We start from the raw sequence: 23,282 nt of genomic DNA, 5'->3' as shown, positions 1-23,282 counted from the left end.
CCGAGGCATGGGAGGCCGCACGGCTTAATTCGCGGGCTCGCCAAATAGCCAACGAGCGGTTGCGTGCACGGAAGGTGTCCGTGCACGACTGGAAACCAGGCGATAGGGCCTGGCTGCACTGCCCTCAGGCACCTTTGGCTACGTCGCCTAAATTGTTGAAGCCATGGCGGGGACCCGTGGAGGTCGTGCGGTTTGCACGCCCCCAGTGTGTTCAAATAAAATGGGGAAAGCGCCGTTGGTACGTCCACCCCTCCCGACTGAAACCATTCTCGCCTCCATATGGCCTCCCTTTGTGTCGTGAGGGCCGAGCATGTGACGTGACCGACGACCCAAGGGGGGAAATGTCTCCGCCTGATCCTCATATGTCTCCGCCTGATCCGCTCCCAGGTGTCTCGGAACTGACAGCTGCCGACCACCGGCGGCCGGATCCTCGCGGCGCGGCCGGTCCTTCCAGGCCCGATCCGCGCCGTCCATGGCTGCCGGAGCCACCGGACGGTCGTCAGCGTCCCGTCCCATACGATGGACCGGCCAGGCGGACTCGCGCTAAGTCGCGCTACTTTTCATGACCAACCGAATGAGGAGCCGATGCGGCCGGAGCGCCTCGTCACTGCGTTCATCCGCTCGACCGCTCTATCACCCCGGTGGAGGAGCGAGCGGAGGGGGGAGGGATCAATAGTCACAGAGACACTGGACACGTTCATTTTCTGGGATTTGCTTTTAGTGTGTTGTTCGTCGGGCTGTACATAGCTTGTTGTCTAGGTGTTGTGTGTTGTTGTTGACTTTTATTGTGTTGGTTGTCGGTTTGTACATAGGTTGTTGTCGGGTGTTGTGTCGTTGTGTTGTTGTTGTTGCGTTACGGGGCACACTGGGGGGTGGGGTTTTTGTTGTGTTGACGTTGTGTTGTGTTGTTTAGCAGCCGGGCCGGCTGCGAGCTATGTGGGAGGGGGTTATGTAGTGGTGATACGCGCTGGGGTAGGGATCGTGTGCCAGCGCGTAGTGATTGGCTGTGTGTGTTGGTGACGCGCGCTGACGGTGAAGGATCAGGGGTCAGCGCGGGGTCGGGGGTTATGAGGCAGTGATTGGTTGGGTATGAGTGACGCGCGCTGACAGCGATGGGATCCTGGGGCAAGCGCGCGGGGATTGGTCAACTAAGGGGGATGCTCACGTCGAGGTCCGCATACGCTCCGTCTCCCGTGAGCGGGGGCTATATAAGGTGGTGCGCACAGGCGCACGGGGAGCGAGTGACCAGCGAAGACTGAAGACGGAGGAGGAAGAGATAGGGCCCTGGGGTACCTAGTCCCGCTGTCCTGTAGGGGCCGGGGCTCTGTGTGACCCAGAGGCGGAACCCTGGGACCCGGGGCCGAGCGTCCGTGAGAGGGCCGGCCCTTGGGACTCAGAGGTTGTGGCCCACGCCCAAGCTGGGGTGGGCCTGTAGGCTCCACGGACGTTACGGAGCGGAATGCAGTGTGAGCCATAGTAACTACACGTGTCAAGTGAAGTGTGTGTAGTCAGAGGCATAGTAACTACACGTGTCAAGTGAAGTGTGTGTAGTCAGAGGAATAGTGACCACACGTTGTATCGTGACAAGTCAAGGTTTAATAAAAAGTGTGCTACCCGTCAAGTGGTTTCCTGCCGTCATTCCAATACTTCATCTGTACCAGATGGAAATTCCTCCGGTACAGCTATTGAAGGCTTCACAAACTACGTGGTCAAAATAGATGTTAAATAATGTGGGAGCCAGAGGACATCCCTGTCGCATCCCAAGGTGGACAGGGAATGGCTCTGACTCCCGGCCACGTAGTTTTACCCGGGCCCGCTCACCATCATGAAGGTCCTTAATGATCGTGAGCAGAGGGTCAGGGACTCCGAAAGCATGAAGAACAACCTAGAGCCCAGGCCTACTGATGGTATCATAGGCCTTGACCAGGTCAATAAAGCAGAGATGTAGGTCTTGTTGGAATTCCCTACACCTCTGCTGTAGCAGACAGACAGAAAATATGGCATCTGTGCAAGACCGCCCTTTCCTGAAATCGCATTGGGGCTGCACAAGCCTCTCCTCAGCGTGCCTAGCAAGGCGATGTTGAATAATCCTTGCCAGGACCTTTCCCGGCACACTGAGGAGTGAGGTGCCCCTGTAGTTGTTACAGTCTGTGGAGTCCCCCTTCTTAAAGAGGGGGACCCACCAGGGCATCCATACACACTCACTCACATACTAACACTCACATACACACACACTCTACACACACACACTCACATACACACTCTACATACACACACACACTCACATATTTACTCTACATACATACATACACACTCACACACTCACTCACATACATACAAAAAAACAAATATCACCCGTATAGCCTTTACAGACTGTTGGGGCAAGTGCTGTTAGCGAGCAGTACCTATGAAGACTGGCACGGCACACGAGGGGGTGGGTGGCCAGCACCACGCCCGGCCGCCTTTGTCTCCCCAGTGACGATGTTTAAACATCACACCAGGTACTTAGTTGACGCTGAGTCGACCTAGGGGAGGCCCAGGACGGGTTCAGATCGTCACTTGTGTTGGCCATGAGTGGGAATCAAACTCGATATGTCAGGTTCGTAGCGAAGCGCGCCAACCACTACACCACCGCTCTCCATATATATACACACACACACTCATATACATACACACAGTCACATACACACTCACTCCGATAGCTTCCCGGCAGGAAGCCTGCACTCTCACAGATTACACACTCACTTACACACATATATATACACATGCAAACATACATACACGTCGTCACACACAGCCTACAGTGGAATGGACTAGTGGCCACGGGCGGTAATGACAGGGGAGTCAGCCTGCAGTGTGAGTAGACTGGTGGACATGGGATGTAATGACAGTGGGAGTCAGCCTGCAGTGTGAGTGGACTGGTGGTCATGGGAGGTAATGACAGGGGAGTCAGCCTGCAGTGTGAGTGGACTGGTGGCCACGGGAGGTAGTGACAGGGGGAGTCAGCCTGCAGTGTGAGTGGACTGGTGGTCACGGGAGGTAATGACAGGGGGAGTCAGCCTGCAGTGTGAGAGGACTAGTGGCCACGGGAGGTAATGACAGGGGGAGTCAGCCTGCAGTGTGAGTGGACTGGTGGCCACAGGAGGTAGTGACAGGGGGAGTCAGCCTGCAGTGTGAGAGGACTGGTGGCCACGGGAGGTAGTGACAGGGGGAGTCAGCCTGCAGTGCGAGTGGACTGGTGGCCACGGGCGGTAATGACAGCGGAGTCAGCCTGCAGTGTGAGAGGACTGGTGGCCACGGGAGGTAGTGACAGGGGGAGTCAGCCTGCAGTGTGAGAGGACTGGTGGTACAGGAGCTAATGACAGGGGGAGTCAGCCTGCAGTGTGAGTGGACTGGTGGCCACGGGAGGTAATGACAGGGGAGTCAGCCTGCAGTGTGAGAGGACTGGTGGCCACAGGAGGTAATGACAGGGGGAGTCAGCCTGCAGTGTGAGTGGACTGGTGGCCACGGGAGGTAATGACAGGGGGAGTCAGCCTGCAGTGTGAGAGGACTGGTGGCCACGGGAGGTAATGACAGGGGGAGTCAGCCTGCAGTGTGAGTGGACTGGTGGTCACGGGAGGTAATGACAGGGGGAGTCAGCCTGCAGTGTGAGAGGACTAGTGGCCACGGGAGGTAATGACAGGGGGAGTCAGCCTGCAGTGTGAGTGGACTGGTGGCCACAGGAGGTAGTGACAGGGGGAGTCAGCCTGCAGTGTGAGAGGACTGGTGGCCACGGGAGGTAGTGACAGGGGGAGTCAGCCTGCAGTGCGAGTGGACTGGTGGCCACGGGCGGTAATGACAGCGGAGTCAGCCTGCAGTGTGAGAGGACTGGTGGCCACGGGAGGTAGTGACAGGGGGAGTCAGCCTGCAGTGTGAGAGGACTGGTGGTACAGGAGCTAATGACAGGGGGAGTCAGCCTGCAGTGTGAGTGGACTGGTGGCCACGGGAGGTAATGACAGGGGAGTCAGCCTGCAGTGTGAGAGGACTGGTGGCCACAGGAGGTAATGACAGGGGGAGTCAGCCTGCAGTGTGAGTGGACTGGTGGCCACGGGAGGTAATGACAGGGGGAGTCAGCCTGCAGTGTGAGAGGACTGGTGGCCACGGGAGGTAATGACAGGGGGAGTCAGCCTGCAGTGTGAGTGGACTGGTGGTCACGGGAGGTAATGACAGGGGGAGTCAGCCTGCAGTGTGAGAGGACTGGTGGCCACGGGAGGTAATGACAGGGGGAGTCAGCCTGCAGTGTGAGTGGACTGGTGGCCACGGGAGGTAGTGACAGGGGGAGTCAGCCTGCAGTGTGAGATGACTGGTGGCCACGGGAGGCAGTGACAGGGGGAGTCAGCCTGCAGTGCGAGTGGACTGGTGGCCACGGGCGGTAATGACAGCGGAGTCAGCCTGCAGTGTGAGAGGACTGGTGGCCACGGGAGGTAGTGACAGGGGGAGTCAGCCTGCAGTGTGAGAGGACTGGTGGTACAGGAGCTAATGACAGGGGGAGTCAGCCTGCAGTGTGAGTGGACTGGTGGCCACGGGAGGTAATGACAGGGGAGTCAGCCTGCAGTGTGAGAGGACTGGTGGCCACAGGAGGTAATGACAGGGGGAGTCAGCCTGCAGTGTGAGTGGACTGGTGGCCACGGGAGGTAATGACAGGGGAGTCAGCCTGCAGTGAGTGGACTGGTGGCCACGGGCGGTAATGACAGGGGGAGTCAGCCTGCAGTGTGAGTGGACTGGTGGCCATGGGAGGTAATATCAGGGGATTCAGCTTCCAGTACGAGTGGACTGGTGGCTGCAGGAATGATTGAGAATCGGAGCGTGGCCAGGTGACGGAAGAGGATGGTAGAGTCTGCTGGTAGAGCGAGCGGTCTAGAACCAGCGAGAAGGTTCGGGAATGGGGGCGTGGCCTCGGACCGTATAATAAGGGAGATGCACGGCAGACTCGGGGCTGTTGCAGTGGGGGTCTCCGCCATTTCCAGCGTGAGCACGTGGCCCCTTAATAAAGAAACCATCTCAAGACAAGTGCGTCCAAGTCGCCATTACACACTCACAGATTACACACACAGATTACACACACACTTACATGCTTAAATACAAAGATTCCCCGTGTAGCCTTAACAGTGTAGGAGCAAGTGTTGTTAGCGAGTAGCACCTATGAACGCCGGCATGCCACACGAGGGGTTGGGTGGCCAGCACCACCCTTGGCCGCCTGTCTCCCTAATGGTGATGTTTACACATCGCACCACATACTCAGTGGAGGCTGAGTTGACCCAGGGGAGGTCTTGGACTGGTTCAGATAATCCCCGTGAGCGGGAATCGAACCCGGGTCCCCGGGTGGTGATGATGTCACCACAGCGCTTGTGCCAGGCTATGTGCACTTTAAGGCCATGTGAAGTGTCGAACGCCCATGAGCAGGTCACGGGACAGATCCAGCAGGTGCCATGGGTTGACTGACGGAGGTGACTGGACGATGCACCACCTGTTCCCCCTACTGTACCAACTTGCTGTGCTTTAGCCACCCGGCGCTCCGCTCGTTGTTGTGAGCGTCGCTCCTCCGCCCTCCGTTGTTGCTGGAGGGCGACTGCCTCCAACTGCCCAGTAGCGGCCTTTACGAACCTCCTCCACAGAAGCCGATCTTAACTCTGCTGGCTCCAAACTTCGGCAAGTCCACTCAGCTTCATATCTTGTACCAAATCATTCCATCTCTTCTCTAGCCCATCTCTTCTCGAGCTTTCCCAGCACACACTCACAAACACACACTCACTAACACTCAGACACTCCTAACACAGAGAGACAAGTCATACAATCATCCAGCAGTGGAATAAGACTGTCTTTATTATTTTTATTTGTCTACCCATCTCTGTGTATCTCTATGAGTATATATATCATTGAGTCTGAGTATATGCATCTCTATGAGTCTATATGTATGTATCTCTGAGTCTGTGACTGAGTATGTATCTCAATGAGTATCTATGTATCTCTATGTGTCTCTGAGTCTATGTATCTCTAGGAGTCTGAGTCGATAGACTCAGACTCATAAACTAACCACACCAAGAACCATCGACTAACCACATAAACGCATAGACTCATCACACCAAAACCCACAGACTCATCACACCGAGACATATAGGCTCATCGTACAGAGACCCACAGAATCACCACAGAGATCCATAGACTCACCACACATAGATCCATAGACTAACCACACCGAGACCAATGAATAATAATGAATTAACTAGTAACCAAGGATTAAGCAATGAATCCAATAACCCAATAACCAGTAAGCTGAATTGACCAGTAGCTTCCGAAATGCATTGTGGGTAGTGGAGGGGCAGAACTTCATGTGATGTCTTTGCCACGTCCTGTCACGCAATCCTGCCCCGTAATCCAATAGGTTCTTAGTCCTGGAAGGCACGGAGCTATGGGGAGAAAAAGACAGAGGCAAAGCTACCTCAGGTAGCCTCACTCACTCACTCACCCACCCATTCACCAACCGACCGACCCACCCATCGACTGACCCACCAACCCACCCACCCACCGGCTGACCCACCCACCCACCCACCGACTGGATGACCAACCCACCAACCCAACGACCCACCCACTCATCTATCCACCAACTCACCAAATCAACCACTCATTTATCCACTCACCCACTCAACCTACTCACTCAATCATTCAGTCACCCACCCACTCACATACCCACCCACCTACTCACTCATCCACTCACTCATCTACTCCCTCACTCATCCACTCAACCACACACCGACCCACTCACCAACCCACCTCTTTCTGGATGAGTCTTCCACGTTCAATGGCTTTGTGTTCCTTTTCCTGGGAATGCAGAGAGCTTAGAGATGAGATTCCACCCACCACACGGTTTCTCCCCACTACCCACACGGTCCCTCCCCACTACCCAAAGGGTCCATCACCACTACCCACATAGTTCCCGTGTCTCCCGTGTGTCTCCATGTGTCTCCGTGTGTCCCCCGTGTCTCGCCCATTTCTCCCCGTGTGTCCTTGTTTCTTGCTCGTGTCTCCCCCGTGTCTCCTCGTGTCTCCCCCGTGTCTCTGCAATGTCTCCCCCGTGTCTCCCCGTGTGTCTCCGTGTGTCCCCGTGTCTCCCCTGTGTCTCCCCCGTGTCTCCCCTGTGTCTCCTCTGTGTATCCCCTGCATCGTCTCTCCACACCTTGTCTCCAGACTGCTGGTATTTCTTTGCCTCTTGGGAGTAGCGAGAATATTCAGTCTTGAGAAACGCAGTGTAGTCTACGCAGAGACACGGTGAGACACGGTGGGACACGGTGAGACACGGGGAGAGAGAGGGAGAAAGAGACACGGGGAGACAGGGAGATAGAAATAGACACAGGGAGACACTGGGGAGACACTGGGGAGACACGGGGGAGACACGGGGGAGACACGGGGGAGACACGGGGGAGACACGGGCAGACACGGGCAGAGAGATGGGGGAGACACGGTGAGACACGGGGGAGACTCGGGGGAGACACAGGGAGAGAGACACAGGGAAACACAGGGAGAGACACAGGGAGATACAGTGAGGAGACACGGGGAGAGAGACACGGGGAGAAACTTGAGGAAACACGGGGAGAGACACGGAGAGAGACACGGGGAGAGACACGGGGAGAGAAACGGGGAGAGACACGGAGAGACATGGAGAGAGACACAGGGAGAAATGGGGAGACACGGGGAGACACGGCAAGACACAGGGAGAAATGGGGAGACACGGGGGTGATATGGTGGAGACAGGGTGAGACATGGGGAGACACAGGGAGACACGGGGAGAGACACGGGGAGAGACACGGGGAGAGACATGGGAAGAGACACGGGGAGAGACATGGGGGGAGACACGGGGAGAGACACGGGGAGAGGCACGGGGAGAGACACGGGCAGGCACTCACTCGATGGTTGAGTCGACCTAGGGGAGAGAGAAAGAGAGGCAACTCTGAGTGGGACCACGAACCGTGCCAAGCTAGGTGGACGAACCTCTGCGCGCCGCTGGGCCTCCGCTCCGCAGGAAGTGCCGCTGCCGCTCAGCCCTCTGGGAGATGCGGGCGGCCACGTCCCCGAGTGCCGGGGGGAGGGGCTGCCCGCGGTCCCTGAATCCAGCCATCTGGGGTTCAATAACGGGGCCGCCGATCAGTGAGTTAATACAGGATCCGTGGCTTAATAAAGGATCAGTGGGTTGTAGGGTCAATAACGGATCAGTGGGTTTACAAAGTATCAGTAGGTTGTAGGTAGCTAGAGGGGTAGGTGCAGAGCGAGGTGACCAGGTGGGTAGAGGGGTAGGTGCAGAGCGAGGTGACCAGGTGGGTAGAGGGGTGGGTGTAGAGCGTGGTGACCAGGTAGCTAGAGGGGTGGGTGTAGAGCGTGGTGACCAGGTAGCTAGAGGGGTGGGTGTAGAGCGAGGTGACCAGGTAGCTAGAGGGGTAGGTGCAGAGCGAGGTGACCAGGTAGCTAGAGGGGTGGGTGTAGAGCGTGGTGACCAGGTGGGTAGAGGGGTGGGTGCAGAGCGAGGTGACCAGGTGGGTAGAGGGGTAGGTGTAGAGCGTGGTGACCAGGTAGCTAGAGGGGTGGGTGTAGAGCGTGGTGACCAGGTGGGTAGAGGGGTGGGTGTAGAGCGAGGTGACCAGGTAGCTAGAGGGGTGGGTGTAGAGCGTGGTGACCAAGTGGGTAGAGGGGTGGGTGCAGAGCGAGGTGACCAGGTGGGTAGAGGGGTGGGTGTAGAGCGAGGTGACCAGGTAGCTAGAGGGGTGGGTGTAGAGCGTGGTGACCAGGTGGGTAGAGGGGTGGGTGCAGAGCGAGGTGACCAGGTGGGTAGAGGGGTAGGTGTAGAACGTGGTGACCAGGTAGCTAGAGGGGTGGGTGTAGAGCGTGGTGACCAGGTGGGTAGAGGGGTGGGTGTAGAGCGTGGTGACAAGGTAGCTAGAGGAGTGGGTATAGAGCGTGGTGACAAGGTAGCTAGAGGGGTGGGTGTAGAGCGTGGTGACAAGGTAGCTAGAGGAGTGGGTATAGAGCGTGGTGACCAGGTGGTTAGAAGAGTGGGTGTAGAGCGTGGTGACCAGGTGGGTAGAGGGGTGGGTGTAGAGCATGGTGACCAGGTGGGTAGAGGGGTGGGTGTAGAGCGTTGTGACCAGGTAGCTAGAGGGGTGGGTGTAGAGCGTGGTGACCAGGTAGCTAGAGGGGTGGGTGTAGAGCGTGGTGACCAGGTGGCTAGAGGGGTGGGTGTAGAGCGTGGTGACCAGGTAGCTAGAGGGGTAGGTGTAGAGCGTGGTGACCAGGTAGCTAGAGGGGTAGATGTAAAGCGAGGTGACCAGGTAGCTAGAGGGGTGGGTGTAGAGCGAGGTGACCAGGTGGGTAGAGGGGTGGGTGTAGAGCGTGGTGACCAGGTAGCTAGAGGGGTGGGTGTAGAGCGTGGTGACCAGGTAGCTAGAGGGGTGGGTGTAGAGCGAGGTGACCAGGTAGCTAGAGGGGTAGGTGCAGAGCGAGGTGACCAGGTAGCTAGAGGGGTGGGTGTAGAGCGTGGTGACCAGGTGGGTAGAGGGGTGGGTGCAGAGCGAGGTGACCAGGTGGGTAGAGGGGTAGGTGTAGAGCGTGGTGACCAGGTAGCTAGAGGGGTGGGTGTAGAGCGTGGTGACCAGGTGGGTAGAGGGGTGGGTGTAGAGCGAGGTGACCAGGTAGCTAGAGGGGTGGGTGTAGAGCGTGGTGACCAAGTGGGTAGAGGGGTGGGTGCAGAGCGAGGTGACCAGGTGGGTAGAGGGGTGGGTGTAGAGCGAGGTGACCAGGTAGCTAGAGGGGTGGGTGTAGAGCGTGGTGACCAGGTGGGTAGAGGGGTGGGTGCAGAGCGAGGTGACCAGGTGGGTAGAGGGGTAGGTGTAGAACGTGGTGACCAGGTAGCTAGAGGGGTGGGTGTAGAGCGTGGTGACCAGGTGGGTAGAGGGGTGGGTGTAGAGCGTGGTGACAAGGTAGCTAGAGGAGTGGGTATAGAGCGTGGTGACAAGGTAGCTAGAGGGGTGGGTGTAGAGCGTGGTGACAAGGTAGCTAGAGGAGTGGGTATAGAGCGTGGTGACCAGGTGGTTAGAAGAGTGGGTGTAGAGCGTGGTGACCAGGTGGGTAGAGGGGTGGGTGTAGAGCATGGTGACCAGGTGGGTAGAGGGGTGGGTGTAGAGCGTTGTGACCAGGTAGCTAGAGGGGTGGGTGTAGAGCGTGGTGACCAGGTAGCTAGAGGGGTGGGTGTAGAGCGTGGTGACCAGGTGGCTAGAGGGGTGGGTGTAGAGCGTGGTGACCAGGTAGCTAGAGGGGTAGGTGTAGAGCGTGGTGACCAGGTAGCTAGAGGGGTAGATGTAAAGCGAGGTGACCAGGTAGCTAGAGGGGTGGGTGTAGAGCGAGGTGATCAGGTGGGTAGAGGGGTGGGTGTAGAGCGAGGTGATCAGGTAGCTAGAGGGGTGGGTGTAGAGCGTGGTGACCAGGTAGCTAGAGGGGTGGGTGTAGAGCGTGGTGACCAAGTAGCTAGAGGGGTAGGTGTAGAGCGTGGTGACCAGGTAGCTAGAGGGGTAGATGTAAAGCGAGGTGACCAGGTAGCTAGAGGGGTGGGTGTAGAGCGAGGTGATCAGGTGGGTAGAGGGGTGGGTGTAGAGCGTGGTGACCAGGTAGCTAGAGGGGTGGGTGTAGAGCGTGGTGACCAGGTAGCTAGAGGGGTGGGTGTAGAGCGTGGTGACCAGGTAGCTAGAGCGGTGGGTGTAGAGCGTGGTGACCAGGTAGCTAGAGGGGTAGGTGTAGAGCGAGGTGACCAGGTGGGTGACCAGGTGAGTGACCAGGTGGGTGACCAGGTGGGTGACCAGGTAGGTGACCAGGTGGGTGACCAGGTGGGTGGTTACCTGTGCATCACAGAGCTTCTTCTCCAGGCCGAGGACCTCGAGGCTCCACATTCGCACTGGGACGCTGCACGCAGACAAAGTGGCCCCAGGAGGATCACACAGGTGGTCGGGACAAGGGCTTAAGAGCCACCCACCCACGCACGCATGCACCCACCCACGCACTCACCCACCCACGCACCTACCCACACACACACCTACCCACAAACGCACCCACCCAACCACGCATGCACCCACTCTTCTTGGCTGCCCATCGAAGACGATCATTTGCAAACAGACGGTACTTTTGCTCAATTCAGTCGATTGAGCCGAGGGAGTTGTGTGACAGGCTTATGATGGCCTTGCCTGACCCCGGCCTCCACGTTGAAGGGCTGATTGAGGCCCACCAAAAGCGCCACTCTGGCACGTATTCCTTCATGGACCTGTTTTGGAATGCTCAAAAACTTGGGAGGCACCCAAGTTTGGTGAGCTACTGCCAGATTATCTCACGGTCCATGGTGTCGAATGCTTTGCTGAGGTCGATAAAAGCCATGAAGAGGTCTTTGTTTGGCTCTTGGCATTTTTCCTGCAGTTGCTTTGCCACAGAGATAATGTCGGTGGTGCTCCTGCCTTTCCTGAAGCCGCACCCGGATCATTAACCTGGCGAGGACCTTCCGCCGACTGAAAGGAAGATCGCTCTGCTGTTGCCGCAAGCCGCGTCGTAACCCTTCTTCTTGTAGACAACTACAATATTTGCATCTGTGGTTGTCCCACCTGATGACGGACGCTTGTGTTGTGCCCGAAACGTCGTGATTTATTTTATTTTATACCTACGTGACTTTACCGAAAGAACCAAAGAGTATGGATCCCTGCAGTCACGAAAACCTCGAATCTAGATTAATATTTGCATCCTTCCATTCCTGCAGGATGGTTTCGGACAGCGAGCTGGACTTCATGAGAAGGTGCAAGCGGCAATGGAGGAAGTATCTCGCGTGCTTCAGGATCTCAGCGGGGATGCCGATGGGTCCAGCACTTTGTTGTTTTTCAGGCCTTTGAGCACCTGGTGGACCTCAGAAAATTGTGGTGGGGTGTCGAGTGCATGAATGGGTGGGATATCTGGGAGTGTGTAGTGGATGAGCGAGTCTGTGCGGTTGGTGTGGTTGAGGAGATTATCAAAGTGCTCCGCCCATCTCTTCAAGATCTTTTGGCGGTCCTTGAAAAGTGTGTTGCCATCAGCAGACCAGACCGGTGTGACGGCTCGTTTTTGGGGGTCATAGAGGGCTTTGATGGCATCACAGAACCCTTGGGTGTTGTTTGCACCCACAAGGCTTTGGATCTCATCTGCCTTTTTGACCAACCAGGTGTCCTCAATGGCACGGACAGCACGCTGGGGGGACTTTGCTTCGGCCCTGGAGACCAGAGAATTGAAGAGTGGGGGAGTGTGGTTGGGACAGGACGGCTTTGTGAGCTTTGTGTGGATATCCGCAGCGTTCTCGCTGAACCGGTCGTGGCGATGCTTCTTGGTGTCCCAAGAAGCAGAGGCTGCCTCAAGGATGGCTGTGCGCAACTCAGTCCATGCGTAAAGACAGCACAGGGGACTAGCGGGCACAGGGGGTAATGACAAAGATAGCCAGGGGAACGATCTGGGGTCTACGAGAAGGATTAGTGGGTTAATAAAGAAGTAGATTAATAAAGGATCGATGGGTTAATAAATTATCAGTGGGATAATAAAGGATCAGAGAATAGGGGCTGTGGCCAAGTGATAGGTGCGGATCAAGGATCGAGAGCCATCGAGAGGGTTCGAGAGTAGCGAGAGTGGCCAAGGGTCAAGGGAGATGGCCACGCTGGGGTTAAAAGGGTTCGAGAGGAGAGGCTGGGGGCTGCTGCTGAAGTCGGGGGTCTTCGCCCGTCAAGCAAACGCGTCTTCACTAAAGAACCATCAAAAAGCACGTCGTGTTGGGGTCGGAGTCCGGGGAGTTTGGTGGAGACGCCGCAGGTTGTTAGTGACAGCTGGATTGTTGAGGGCATTGCAGTTCAGTCGCTTATTTGGGGGCCTCCCTTGGTTGGCGGTGACAGATCTCAACGCGGAGCTTGGCTTTGATCATACGGTGACGAGTCCGGCATTCCGACCACGCATGGCTCGGGGGTCACTAGCACCTCCTTTTGGTCGCACTGACGGACGATGATGCAATCTAGCAGGTGTCAGTGTTTTAAGTGTGGGTCTTGCCATGAGTTCTTGTGTTTGTTCTTCAACTGGAACAGGGTGTTGGATATCCCTAGACGGTGTTGGGAGCATAGGCAGAGTAGCCGCAGCCCATTGCTGTTCTGCTGACCCACCCCGTGCTGGCCTCGTACGCGATCACAGGTCTGGTGGTCCGAGCCCACCCTGGCATTGAAGTCTCCCATGAGGAGTGGCTTGTTGATACGCACCGTGTGTTTCATGGCAGTGTCGAGAACTTTAAGAAAGGCCTCCTTGGCCTCATTGTCTGCGTCCAGTGGAGGCGTAGAACCACTGATGAGCGTGGCAGAGCATCCCCCAGCCAAGGGAATGCACCATGTCATCAGCCGCTCACGAATGCCAACAGAAGATTCAGGGATGCGTTGGAGGATTGAGGTTTTCACAGCAAAACCCACTCCATGGAGGCGGCGAGAATCTTCTGGAACACCCTTCCAGAAGAAGGCGTAGCCCTCACCAACCTCTGCGAGAGAGGCTTCTCCACGGAAGCGGGTTTCACCGAGCACCGACCCACTCATCATCTCGTTCACTCACCCACCTACCCACTCACACACTCAATCAATCACCCACCCACCCACCTACTCACCCTCCCACCGGTTCATCGAATCATTCACTCACCTACCCACCCACCCACCCAACCTCCCAACCACCCACTCACACACTCAATCACCCACCCTGCCACTCACCCTCCCACTCATCATCTCGTTCACTCACGCACCGACCCACTCACACACTCAATCACCCACCCATCCATTCACCCACCCATCCACTCACCCACCCATCCACTCACCTCTTAGCAGCTGGAGGAAGAGATTTGGGAACCTACAGAGACAGACACAAAATTGAGAATCTGTCTCTCCATCAGTCTTCCCGCATCTCCCCGAGTCTCCCTGAGTCTCCCCCCATCTCCCCGCATCTCCTGAGTCTCCCTGCATCTCCCCGAGTCTCCCTGAGTCTCACTGAGTCTCCGAGTTTCCGCGAGTCTCCTTGCGTCTCCCTGAGGTTTCCCCGAGTCTCTGCACATCTTCCCGAGTCTTCCCGAGTCCCCCGAAGTCTCCCCGTGTCTCCCTCCCTTCTCACTCACGGGAGTTGGCTACTTCCTCATTTCTCTGAGGTTCCTCCCAGCGTGTCTCCCTCCACGTGTGAGAGAGAAAGAGAGAAAAGGAGAGCGACAGAGGAAGAGACAAAGACACAGAAACAGACAGAGAGGTATAGAGTGAGAGACAGAGAGAGACAGAGTGAGAGACACAATGAGAGACAGAGAGAGACAGAGTGAGAGAGAGTGAGAGACAGATTGAGAGAGACGGAGACAGACAGAGAGACAGAGAGAGACAGAGAGAGACAGAGAGAGACAAAGAGAGACAAAGAGGGACAGACAGATAGACAGACAGAGAGACAAAGAGACAGAGAGACACAGAGACAGACACAGAGACAGACAGGCAAAGAGGCAGGAGGTTACCGTCACCGGAGCGATGTTCACCACCTCCACACTGAGCCAGTTCTCTGTTGAGAGGTAGAATTCAGGCCCAGCCAGAGGCTCCCTCAGGCGAGCAACCACCTCCAACTTGCCTCCAGTGGGCTTCCTGCCGTCCATCATCTACAACATCAACATCATCATCATCTACAACATCATCGTCATCTACATCATCATCACCTACACCATCAACATCCAGCACATCATCATCTACAACATCATCATCATCATCTACAACATCATCTGCAACATCATCATCTACATCATCATCATCATAGACATCTACATCATCATCACCTACATCAACATTAACCACATCATCATCTACGTCATCTACATCATCTACAACATCATCATCGTCATCTACATCATCACCTACACCATCAACATCATCAACATCATCTACATCATCATCATAGACATCTACATCATAATCACCTACAACATCAACCACATCATCATCTACAACATCATCATCATCATCTACATCATCATCATAGTCATCTACATCATCATCACCTACAACATCAACCACATCATCACATACACCATCATCATCTACGTCCACAACATCATCATCATCATCATGTACACCATCATCATCAACCACTTCATCGTCAACATCATCTTCAACAACATCATCAACACCATCAGCATCAACATCATTATCTACATTATCATCGACAGCATCTACATTATGAAATCACCATCTACGTCGTCCATCATCAACATCATCATCAACATCTACATCGTGATCTACATAATCAGCATCTACACCATCATCATCAGCATCATCATCATCAACATCATCTACAATATCATCACCAACATCAACATCACCATAACCGTTATCTACATCATTACCATCATCACCTTCCGCATGGTGGTTGTGGTAATGGTTGTGGTTGATAATGGTCGTGGTGGTAGTGGTAGGTGTAGTGGTGGTAGTTGTAGTGGTTGGTAGTGGTGGTTGGTATTGGTTTTATAGTGGTTGTGGTTGGTAGTGGTTATGCTCGTGGTAGTGGTCGCGGTAGTTGTTGTATAGAGGTGGTAGTGGTTATGATAGTGGTAGTTGTGGTAGTTGTTGACAGTGGTAGTGGTGGTTGTGGTGGTTGTGGTGGTTGTTGACAGTGGTTGTGGTAGTTGTTGACAGTGGTGATGGTGGTGGTTGTGGTGGTTGTTGACAGTGGTAGTGGTGGTTGTGGTGGTTATTGACAGTGGTTGTGGTGGTTGTGGTAGTTGTTGACAGTGGTGGTGGTTGTGGTGGTTGTTGACTACCTCCAGGATGGCTCTGACGTGACTCTGAGTCTCCAGTTTCTCGAGTCGGAACGAAGCCCAGGCCACCAAGTCAGACTTCAACAACCTACAGCACCACCACCACAACCACCACCACTATACAACAACCTGTACCACAACCACCACAACAACTACCACCACTATACAATAACCTGTACCACAACCACCACAACCACCACTATACAATCACCACAACCACCAATCTCTGAGAAAGAGTCGCTGTGTCTCTCCTCATCTCTCTTTGTCTCTGTCTCTCTCTACGGGTTTTGATTCCTTACGCGTACCCATACCCGGCTGCACCAGGGTCGCAAGCGGGTACCAGTACCCGATACCCGGCCGGGTATCGGGTAGGGTACGGGTATCGGGTACCCGATTGCGACCTCTGCGTGTCTCTCTCACCATGTGTCTGTCTCTGTCTCACCTCTTGTGGTACAGCTCCAGACGGATCCCCTTGGAGGAGATGGCGCGTCTGAATGTGCGGTTCGTGCGCACGATACTCAGCTTGAACTCGGCGTTGTAGACTGCAGACAAAGACACGGAGAGAGACGCGGAGAGAGAGACAAAGCGAGACAGACATGGCGGAGATAGACGGGGAGAGAGACATGGGAGAGAGATACACGGGGAGAGAGAGACACGCGGAGAGAGATGCAGGAAGAGAGAGACACTGGGACAGAGAGACACGGAGAGAGAGAGACACAGGGAGAGAGACACGGGGAGAGAGACACACTGGAAGAGAGAGACATGGAAGAGAGAGACACGGGGAGACAGAGAGAGACACGGGGAGAGAGACACGGGGAGAGAGAAACATGGGGAGAGAGACACGGGGAGAGAGACACACTGGAAGAGAGAGACATGGAAGAGAGAGACACGGGGAGACAGGAGAGACACGGGGAGAGAGAGACACGGGGAGAGAGACACGGGGAGAGAGATGCAGGAAGAGAGAGACACGGGGAGAGAGAGACATGGGAGAGAGACACGGGGAGACGGAGAGAGTCTCACCAGGGTTGCAGGAGTTCTTGACTGATTGAGTCTTGTCAGTTTGTGGTTGATCCTGAAACCACAACAATTACCACTCAACCACTACCTCCACTCAACCACTACTACCACCACCACCACCACCACTCAACCACTACCACCACTCAACCACTACCACCACTACCACTACTCAATTACTACCACCACTACTACCATGGTGATGGTAGTAGTGGTGGTAGTGGTGATGATGGTAGCGATGGTGACGATGATGCTACTGATGGTGATGGTGGAAGTGATGGTGGTAGTGATGGTAGTGATGATGATGGTGATGATGATGGTGGTAGTGATGATGGTAGTGATGATGGTGGTAGTGATGGTAAAGATGATGGTAGTGATGATGGTGGTAGTGATGGTAGAGATGATGGTAGTGATGATGGTGATGATGGTGATGATGGTTGTGATGATGATGGTGATGATGATGGTGATGGTGGTGATGGTGGTGATGGTGGTGATGATGGTGATGATGGTAGTGATGGTAGTGATGGAGGTGATGGGGCTACTCACAGAGGTGGGGAACGGAAACTCAAATTTAACGAAGGAGTTGAGATCCCCCTGGGAGTATCCTGCAGTACACGCATACAGTACACACTGTACAATGCACAGGTGATGTACACAGTACACACTGTATATTGTACACAGTTTCAAACAGCACGCTGTGTACTGTACACACGTGCATGTGGAGTGGGTAGAATGGAGAGCGAGACTTCAATAGAGGCAACACGTTTATCATAGCAAGGGTAACCTTAACACGAAGGGGTAACGGCCCCTTTCACCCGATACTCTACGGAGGTCTGTCCTCCGGGCTAACGCTCCTCACACTGGGGAGGCTGACGTCGACCTGACCCTGGCTGGGGTCCGGGTCTCGTCTTCAAGCTCCTCTTCAGGATGACGGCTTCGGGTCTTCAGGGTGACGGCTTCGTGTCTTTGAGTATACAACAGCAGCCGGACCCGTTCAGGGGTCCGGCTTATAGAGTCAGTCCCGGCTCTCTCCGCCCCCAGCCACTCCCTCCTTCTCGAACCGTCGAGAAGGACCTGGGCTGTGGACACGTCATCCCCGCAGCCCCCTTTTGGAGGTCATGGGCTCCATACCTCCGGTGACGAGCCCCACTGGGTTCAACCCGAGTGCCACGGCCCAGCTCGAGCCGGGCACTCTACCGCCCCCTGGCGTCCTGGGGCTGCCACTACATCCGGGGAGCAGTGGCATCACCCAGTAATGCCACTCCACATGTACTTTATACACAGCGCCCACTGTATACTGTACACACTACATACAGCATGTTGTGTTCAAACTGTATACACAGAGTACACCATACCGTGGACTGGACTATACCGCAGACTGTACCATACTGCGTGCTACACACAGTATACACGGACAGGATACGTATAATCTTGATTTGAATCCCTCACATTAACATAGCCACTTCCGTGCCCTCTAATCCCTCACATTAACATCATGCTAATCTCTCACATTAACATAGCCACTTCCGTGCCCTCTAATCCCTCACATTAACATCATGCTAATCTCTCACATTAACATAGCCACTTCTGTGCCCTCTAATCCCTCACATTAACATCATGCTAATGTCTCACATTAACATAGCCACTTCCGTGCCCTCTAATTCCTCACATTAACATCATGCTAATCTCTCACATTAACATAGCCACTTCTGTGCCCTCTAATTCCTCACATTAACATCATGCTAATCCCTCACATTAACATAGCCACTTCCGTGCCCTCTAATTCCTCACATTAACATCATGCTAATCTCTCACATTAACATAGCCACGTCCGTGCCCTCTAATCCCTCACATTAACATCATGCTAATCCCTCCAATTAACATAGCTACTTCCGTGCCCTCTAATCCCTCACATTAACATCATGCTAATCCCTCACATTAACATAGCCACTTCTGTGCCCTCGTCGAGGAGGCCGCTCTCCTATCTCACAGTTACATGCTAATCTCTCACATTAACATCACTAGCCCCGGCCACTTCTTTATGACCCTTAGGCTACACCCAATTCAAACCTTTTAAAACAGTCTGCCTCAGCAGCAGACCATGCTTTCCCACCTGATCACGGACGCTTGTGTTGCGCCCGAAACGCGTGATTTATTTTATTTTATACCTACGTGACTTTACCGAAAGAACCAAAGAGTATGAGTATACGTATACCACATACACAGTATAAACACAGTACATATACAACATACACATACATACAGTACACGTAGATATTGCACACACGTGTACAGTATACACATACAGTACACATACACAGGAGTGGAGATCGCTTTTGGGAGCAGCCTGCAGGACACGCATACTGCATACACACAGTATACAAGTCTCTCTATCCCCGTGTCTCTCCGTGTTTCTCTCCCCATGTCTCTGTCTCTCTCTCTCTCAATGTCTCTCTCCAAATGTTTTTCTCCATATATCTCTCCCCGTGTCGCTCTCTCTCCGTGTGTCTCTCTCACCGGATGGAGCAGGAAGGTTTATCCCCTTCACGATCAGCAACTCCATCTCCAAGGCGGAGAGGTGAGCATTTATTCTGAAAAACAACAAGAATGTTACTCTATGGTGTAGTGTTGAGTCTATGGGCAGTGTTGAGTCTATGGTGCAGTGCTGAGTCTATGGTGCAGTGTTGAGTCTATAGGCAGTATTGAGTCTATGGGCAGTATTGAGTCTATGGGCAGTGTTGAGTCTATGGTGCCGTTTTGAGTCTATGGGCAGTGCTGAGTCTGTGGAAAGTATTGAGTCTATGGGCAGTGTTGAGTCTATGGGTAGTGTTGAGTCTTTGGGCAGTGTTGAGTCTATGGTGCAGTGCTGATACTATGGGTAGTGTTGAGTCTTTGGTGCAAGTGTTGAGTCTATGGATAGTGTTGAGTCTATGGGTAGTGTTGAGTCTATGGTGCTGTGTTGTGTCTATGGGCAGTGTTGAGTCTATGGTGCAGTGTTGAGTCTATGGGCAGTGTTGAGTCTATGGTGCAGTGTTGAGTCTATGGGCATTGTTGAGTCTATGGTGCGGTGCTGAGTCTATGGGCAGTGTTGAGTCTATGGTGCGGTGCTGAGTCTATGGGCAGTGTTGAGTCTATGGTGCAGTGCTGATACTATGGGTAGTGTTGAGTCTTTGGTGCAAGTGTTGAGTCTATGGATAGTGTTGAGTCTATGGGTAGTGTTGTGTCTATGGGCAGTGTTGAGTCTATGGGCAGTGTTGAGTCTATGGTGCTGTGTTGTGTCTATGGGCAGTGTTGAGTCTATGGTGCAGTGTTGAGTCTATGGTGCGGTGCTGGGTCTATGGGCAGTATTGAGTCCATGGGCAGTGTTGCGTCTATGGGCAGTGTTGAGTCTATGGTGTGGTGCTGAGTCTATGGGCAGTGTTGAGTCTATGGTGCAGTGTTGAGTCTATGGTGCAGTGTTGAGTCTATGGTGCAGTGTTGAGTCTATGGTGCAGTGTTGAGTCTATGGGCAGTGTTGAGTCTATGGTGCAGTGTTGAGTCTATGGCCATTGTTGAGTCTATGGTGCGGTGCTGAGTCTATGGGCAGTGTTGAGTCTATGGTGCGGTGCTGAGTCTATGGGCAGTGTTGAGTCTATGGTGCGGTGCTGAGTCTATGGACAGTGTTGAGTCTATGGGCAGTGTTGAATCTATGGGCAGTGTTGAGTCTATGGGCAATGTTGAGTCTACGGGTAGTGTTGAGTCTATGGGCAGTGTTGAGTCTATGGGCAGTGTTGAGTCTATGGGCAGTGTTGAGTCTATGGGCAGTGTTGAGTTCATGGCGCAGTGTTGAGTCTATGGGTAGTGTTGAGTATATGGGTAGTGTTGAGTCTATGGGCAGTGTTGAGTCTATGGTGCGGTGCTGGGTCTATGGGTAGTGCTGGGTCTATGGGTAGTGTTGAGTCTATGGGCAGTGTTGAGTCTATGGGTAGTGTTGAGTCTATGGGTAGTGTTGAGTCTATGGTGCGGTGCTGGGTCTATGGGTAGTGCTGGGTCTATGGGTAGTGTTGAGTCTATGGGCAGTGTTGAGTCTATGGGCAGTGTTGAGTCTTTGGTGCCATGTTGAGTCTATGGGTAGTGTTGAGTTCATGGCGCAGTGTTGAGTCTATGTGTAGTGCTGAGTCTATGGGTAATGTTGAGTCTATGGGCGGTGTTGAGTCTATGAGTAGTGTTGAGTCTATGGGTAGTGTTGAGTCTATGGGTAGTGTTGAGTCTATGGGTAGTGTTGAGTCTATGGTGTGGTGCTGGGTGTACGTGCGGTGCCAGGCGGTGGACGCACCGGATGGCCCTCATGGTGCGCTTCTCCTGGTGCGACTTAGGCGGAGGCAGGCCCAGGCTGTGGGCCTTGCGCAGGAATTCCAACTGGGTAGCCACCTCATCCTCCATCGCCTCGTACCTAAAAGTGCCCCCAGGGCATCATTCACCACACACACACAGTGCCCCCAAGGCATCAATCACCACACACACACAGTGCCTCCAGGGCATCATTCACCACACACACAGTGCCCCCAGGGCATCATTCACCACACACACACAGTGCCTTCAGGGCATCATTCACCACACAGTGCCCCCAAGGCATCATTGACAACACAGGGCCTCCAGGGCATCATTGACCACACTGTGCCCCCAGGGCATTATTCACCACAGGCGATATTTACACAGCCACTGCGCCAGGTAACTCATTTTCAACCTTGCGGAGGCCAATGACCAGTTCAGATAATCGTCACCGGTGTTGGCAGCCACGAGCGGGAATCGAACTTGGGTCGCCGGGTTCGTATCGCAGCGTAGCGCTGACCGCTACACACGTACATGTAACAGACTGCTTTACATGTAACAGAAAATCAAGTAAACTCTATAAACGTCTTGTGAAGTAAAAAGCAAAAGTAACGAAATGCAGTATAAATTGTTAACGAATGCGGGAGTTGCGTTGTGGAGACAAAGTGAAGGGTGCCGGCCTACACGAGATGCTGTACGGTGCACATACATGTAACATGCCCGTCACATGCCCGCCACATGCCCGTCACATGCCCGTCACATGCCCATCACATGCCTGCCACATGCCTGCCACATGCCCGTCACATGCCCGTCACATGCCCGTCACATGACTGTCAACCCCTTATCAGTGCCCTACCTTATTACAGACCATTCAGACCTTACTGGTCACCCCGTGCCCTTATAAATCTCAACGTTCATCCTACAAAGTCACTATACACGACACTATACACTACTCTATACACTACACACTACACTATACACTACTCTATACACTACACTACTATACACTACACTATACACTACACTATACACTACTATATACATTCTTAGGTTTTTTTGGTAAAGTCACGTAGGTAAAAAACATTAAAAAGTAAAATAAAATAAAAATCACAACGTTTCGGAGGCAACACAAGCTTCCGTCGTCAGGTGGTACCATCACAGCCACGACAGCTGTATCAAGTAAATGAGAGATTGCAGAAGCCATCACTCCGTTTATATAATGGTTGGAGGAGGTGGTGGAGCAAGGGCCGCATACTTTTATTAATATGGTAAGGTGAGGCTTAAGACTAAGAATAGACTTTGTTATGGAGAGGTGCGGTTTGTGACTCAACCTGTAACAGGGAGACCACCACTAGACATGGTAAAACTGTGATGGTTGTCTGTCTGTGATGGTTGTCTGTCAAATAAGATTGGCAAATAAGTGTAGTTAAATCTTTTTTGCATGGTTAATCACATCTTTCCAATGATTACTCAGTTTGTAACCGTCATCACGGTTGAAATTATGTCTGTGTTTGTATATTTGTATGGCTTCGTGTACAAACCTTTGATGGTAGCCAGGAGGTTTGCAGAGAACCTTGGTCTCGAAAAAGACAATTTCATGAGAGACCACCGAGTTGTAGCAATGATCGGCAACGGCCGAAGAATCAGTTCTGCCGTGTTTCAGATCTGACTTGTGCTCGCGGACACGATCAGAAACATGACGTTTCGTTTCTCCAATGTAGCAATCACCACAAATGCAACTCAATTTGTAGACTCCAGAATACTGTAAGTCAGGAACGACATCCTTCACAGATGGAATCAAATCACGGATTTTATGCACTGTACTGAATCGGACTTGGATCTTATGTTTGTTTAGAATTTTGGAGATCTTTTTGGTCACGCCTGCTATGTATGGCAACGTGATAGTTTTGGTCGGAGTTTCATGTGGCTGTTTCTGTGTGGTGGGAGAAACAGCTTGGCGGATAGTGCGACCAGAGTATCTGTTCATCCTGAGGGCCCGATGTACATGTCTTAATTCACCGGCCAGGTGGTGTTGGTCAGAAATGCCATGGGCTCTGTGGTATAGCGTTTTGATGAGATA

General features: G+C 53.5%; 1 protein-coding gene across 4 annotated transcripts in view; it reads right to left on the bottom strand.

The window, feature by feature from the left end:
* Positions 1-5,849: 5,849 nt before the first annotated feature.
* LOC144953349 (coiled-coil and C2 domain-containing protein 1A-like) overlaps positions 5,850-23,282 on the bottom strand; it is a 43,049-nt gene continuing 25,616 nt past the window's right edge. For 2 of the 4 annotated variants that reach the window (XM_078883911.1, XM_078883912.1), the window contains exons 17-29: positions 21,207-21,323; positions 19,409-19,482; positions 17,438-17,496; positions 16,898-16,949; positions 16,320-16,419; positions 15,881-15,965; positions 14,588-14,725; positions 13,919-13,950; positions 10,917-10,980; positions 8,026-8,152; positions 7,214-7,290; positions 6,811-6,858; positions 5,850-6,446 (exon numbers count right to left, since the gene is read on the bottom strand). In XM_078883911.1, the coding sequence (XP_078740037.1) occupies positions 6,426-6,446; positions 6,811-6,858; positions 7,214-7,290; positions 8,026-8,152; positions 10,917-10,980; positions 13,919-13,950; positions 14,588-14,725; positions 15,881-15,965; positions 16,320-16,419; positions 16,898-16,949; positions 17,438-17,496; positions 19,409-19,482; positions 21,207-21,323 (994 nt within the window). In that variant the 3' untranslated portion in view covers positions 5,850-6,425. Of the gene's footprint in view, positions 6,447-6,810; positions 6,859-7,213; positions 7,291-8,025; positions 8,153-10,916; positions 10,981-13,918; positions 13,951-14,587; positions 14,726-15,880; positions 15,966-16,319; positions 16,420-16,897; positions 16,950-17,437; positions 17,497-19,408; positions 19,483-21,206; positions 21,324-23,282 lie in introns of those variants that run through there. The other 2 variants (XM_078883913.1, XM_078883914.1) reach the window with 2 other exon arrangements.

This window comes from Lampetra fluviatilis, chromosome 74 (genome assembly GCF_964198595.1).
Source record: "Lampetra fluviatilis chromosome 74, kcLamFluv1.1, whole genome shotgun sequence".
Taxonomy (NCBI): Eukaryota; Metazoa; Chordata; class Hyperoartia; order Petromyzontiformes; family Petromyzontidae; genus Lampetra; species Lampetra fluviatilis.
Note: the sequence above shows the minus strand (reverse complement) of the source record. Positions and strands in the feature narration are given on the sequence as shown.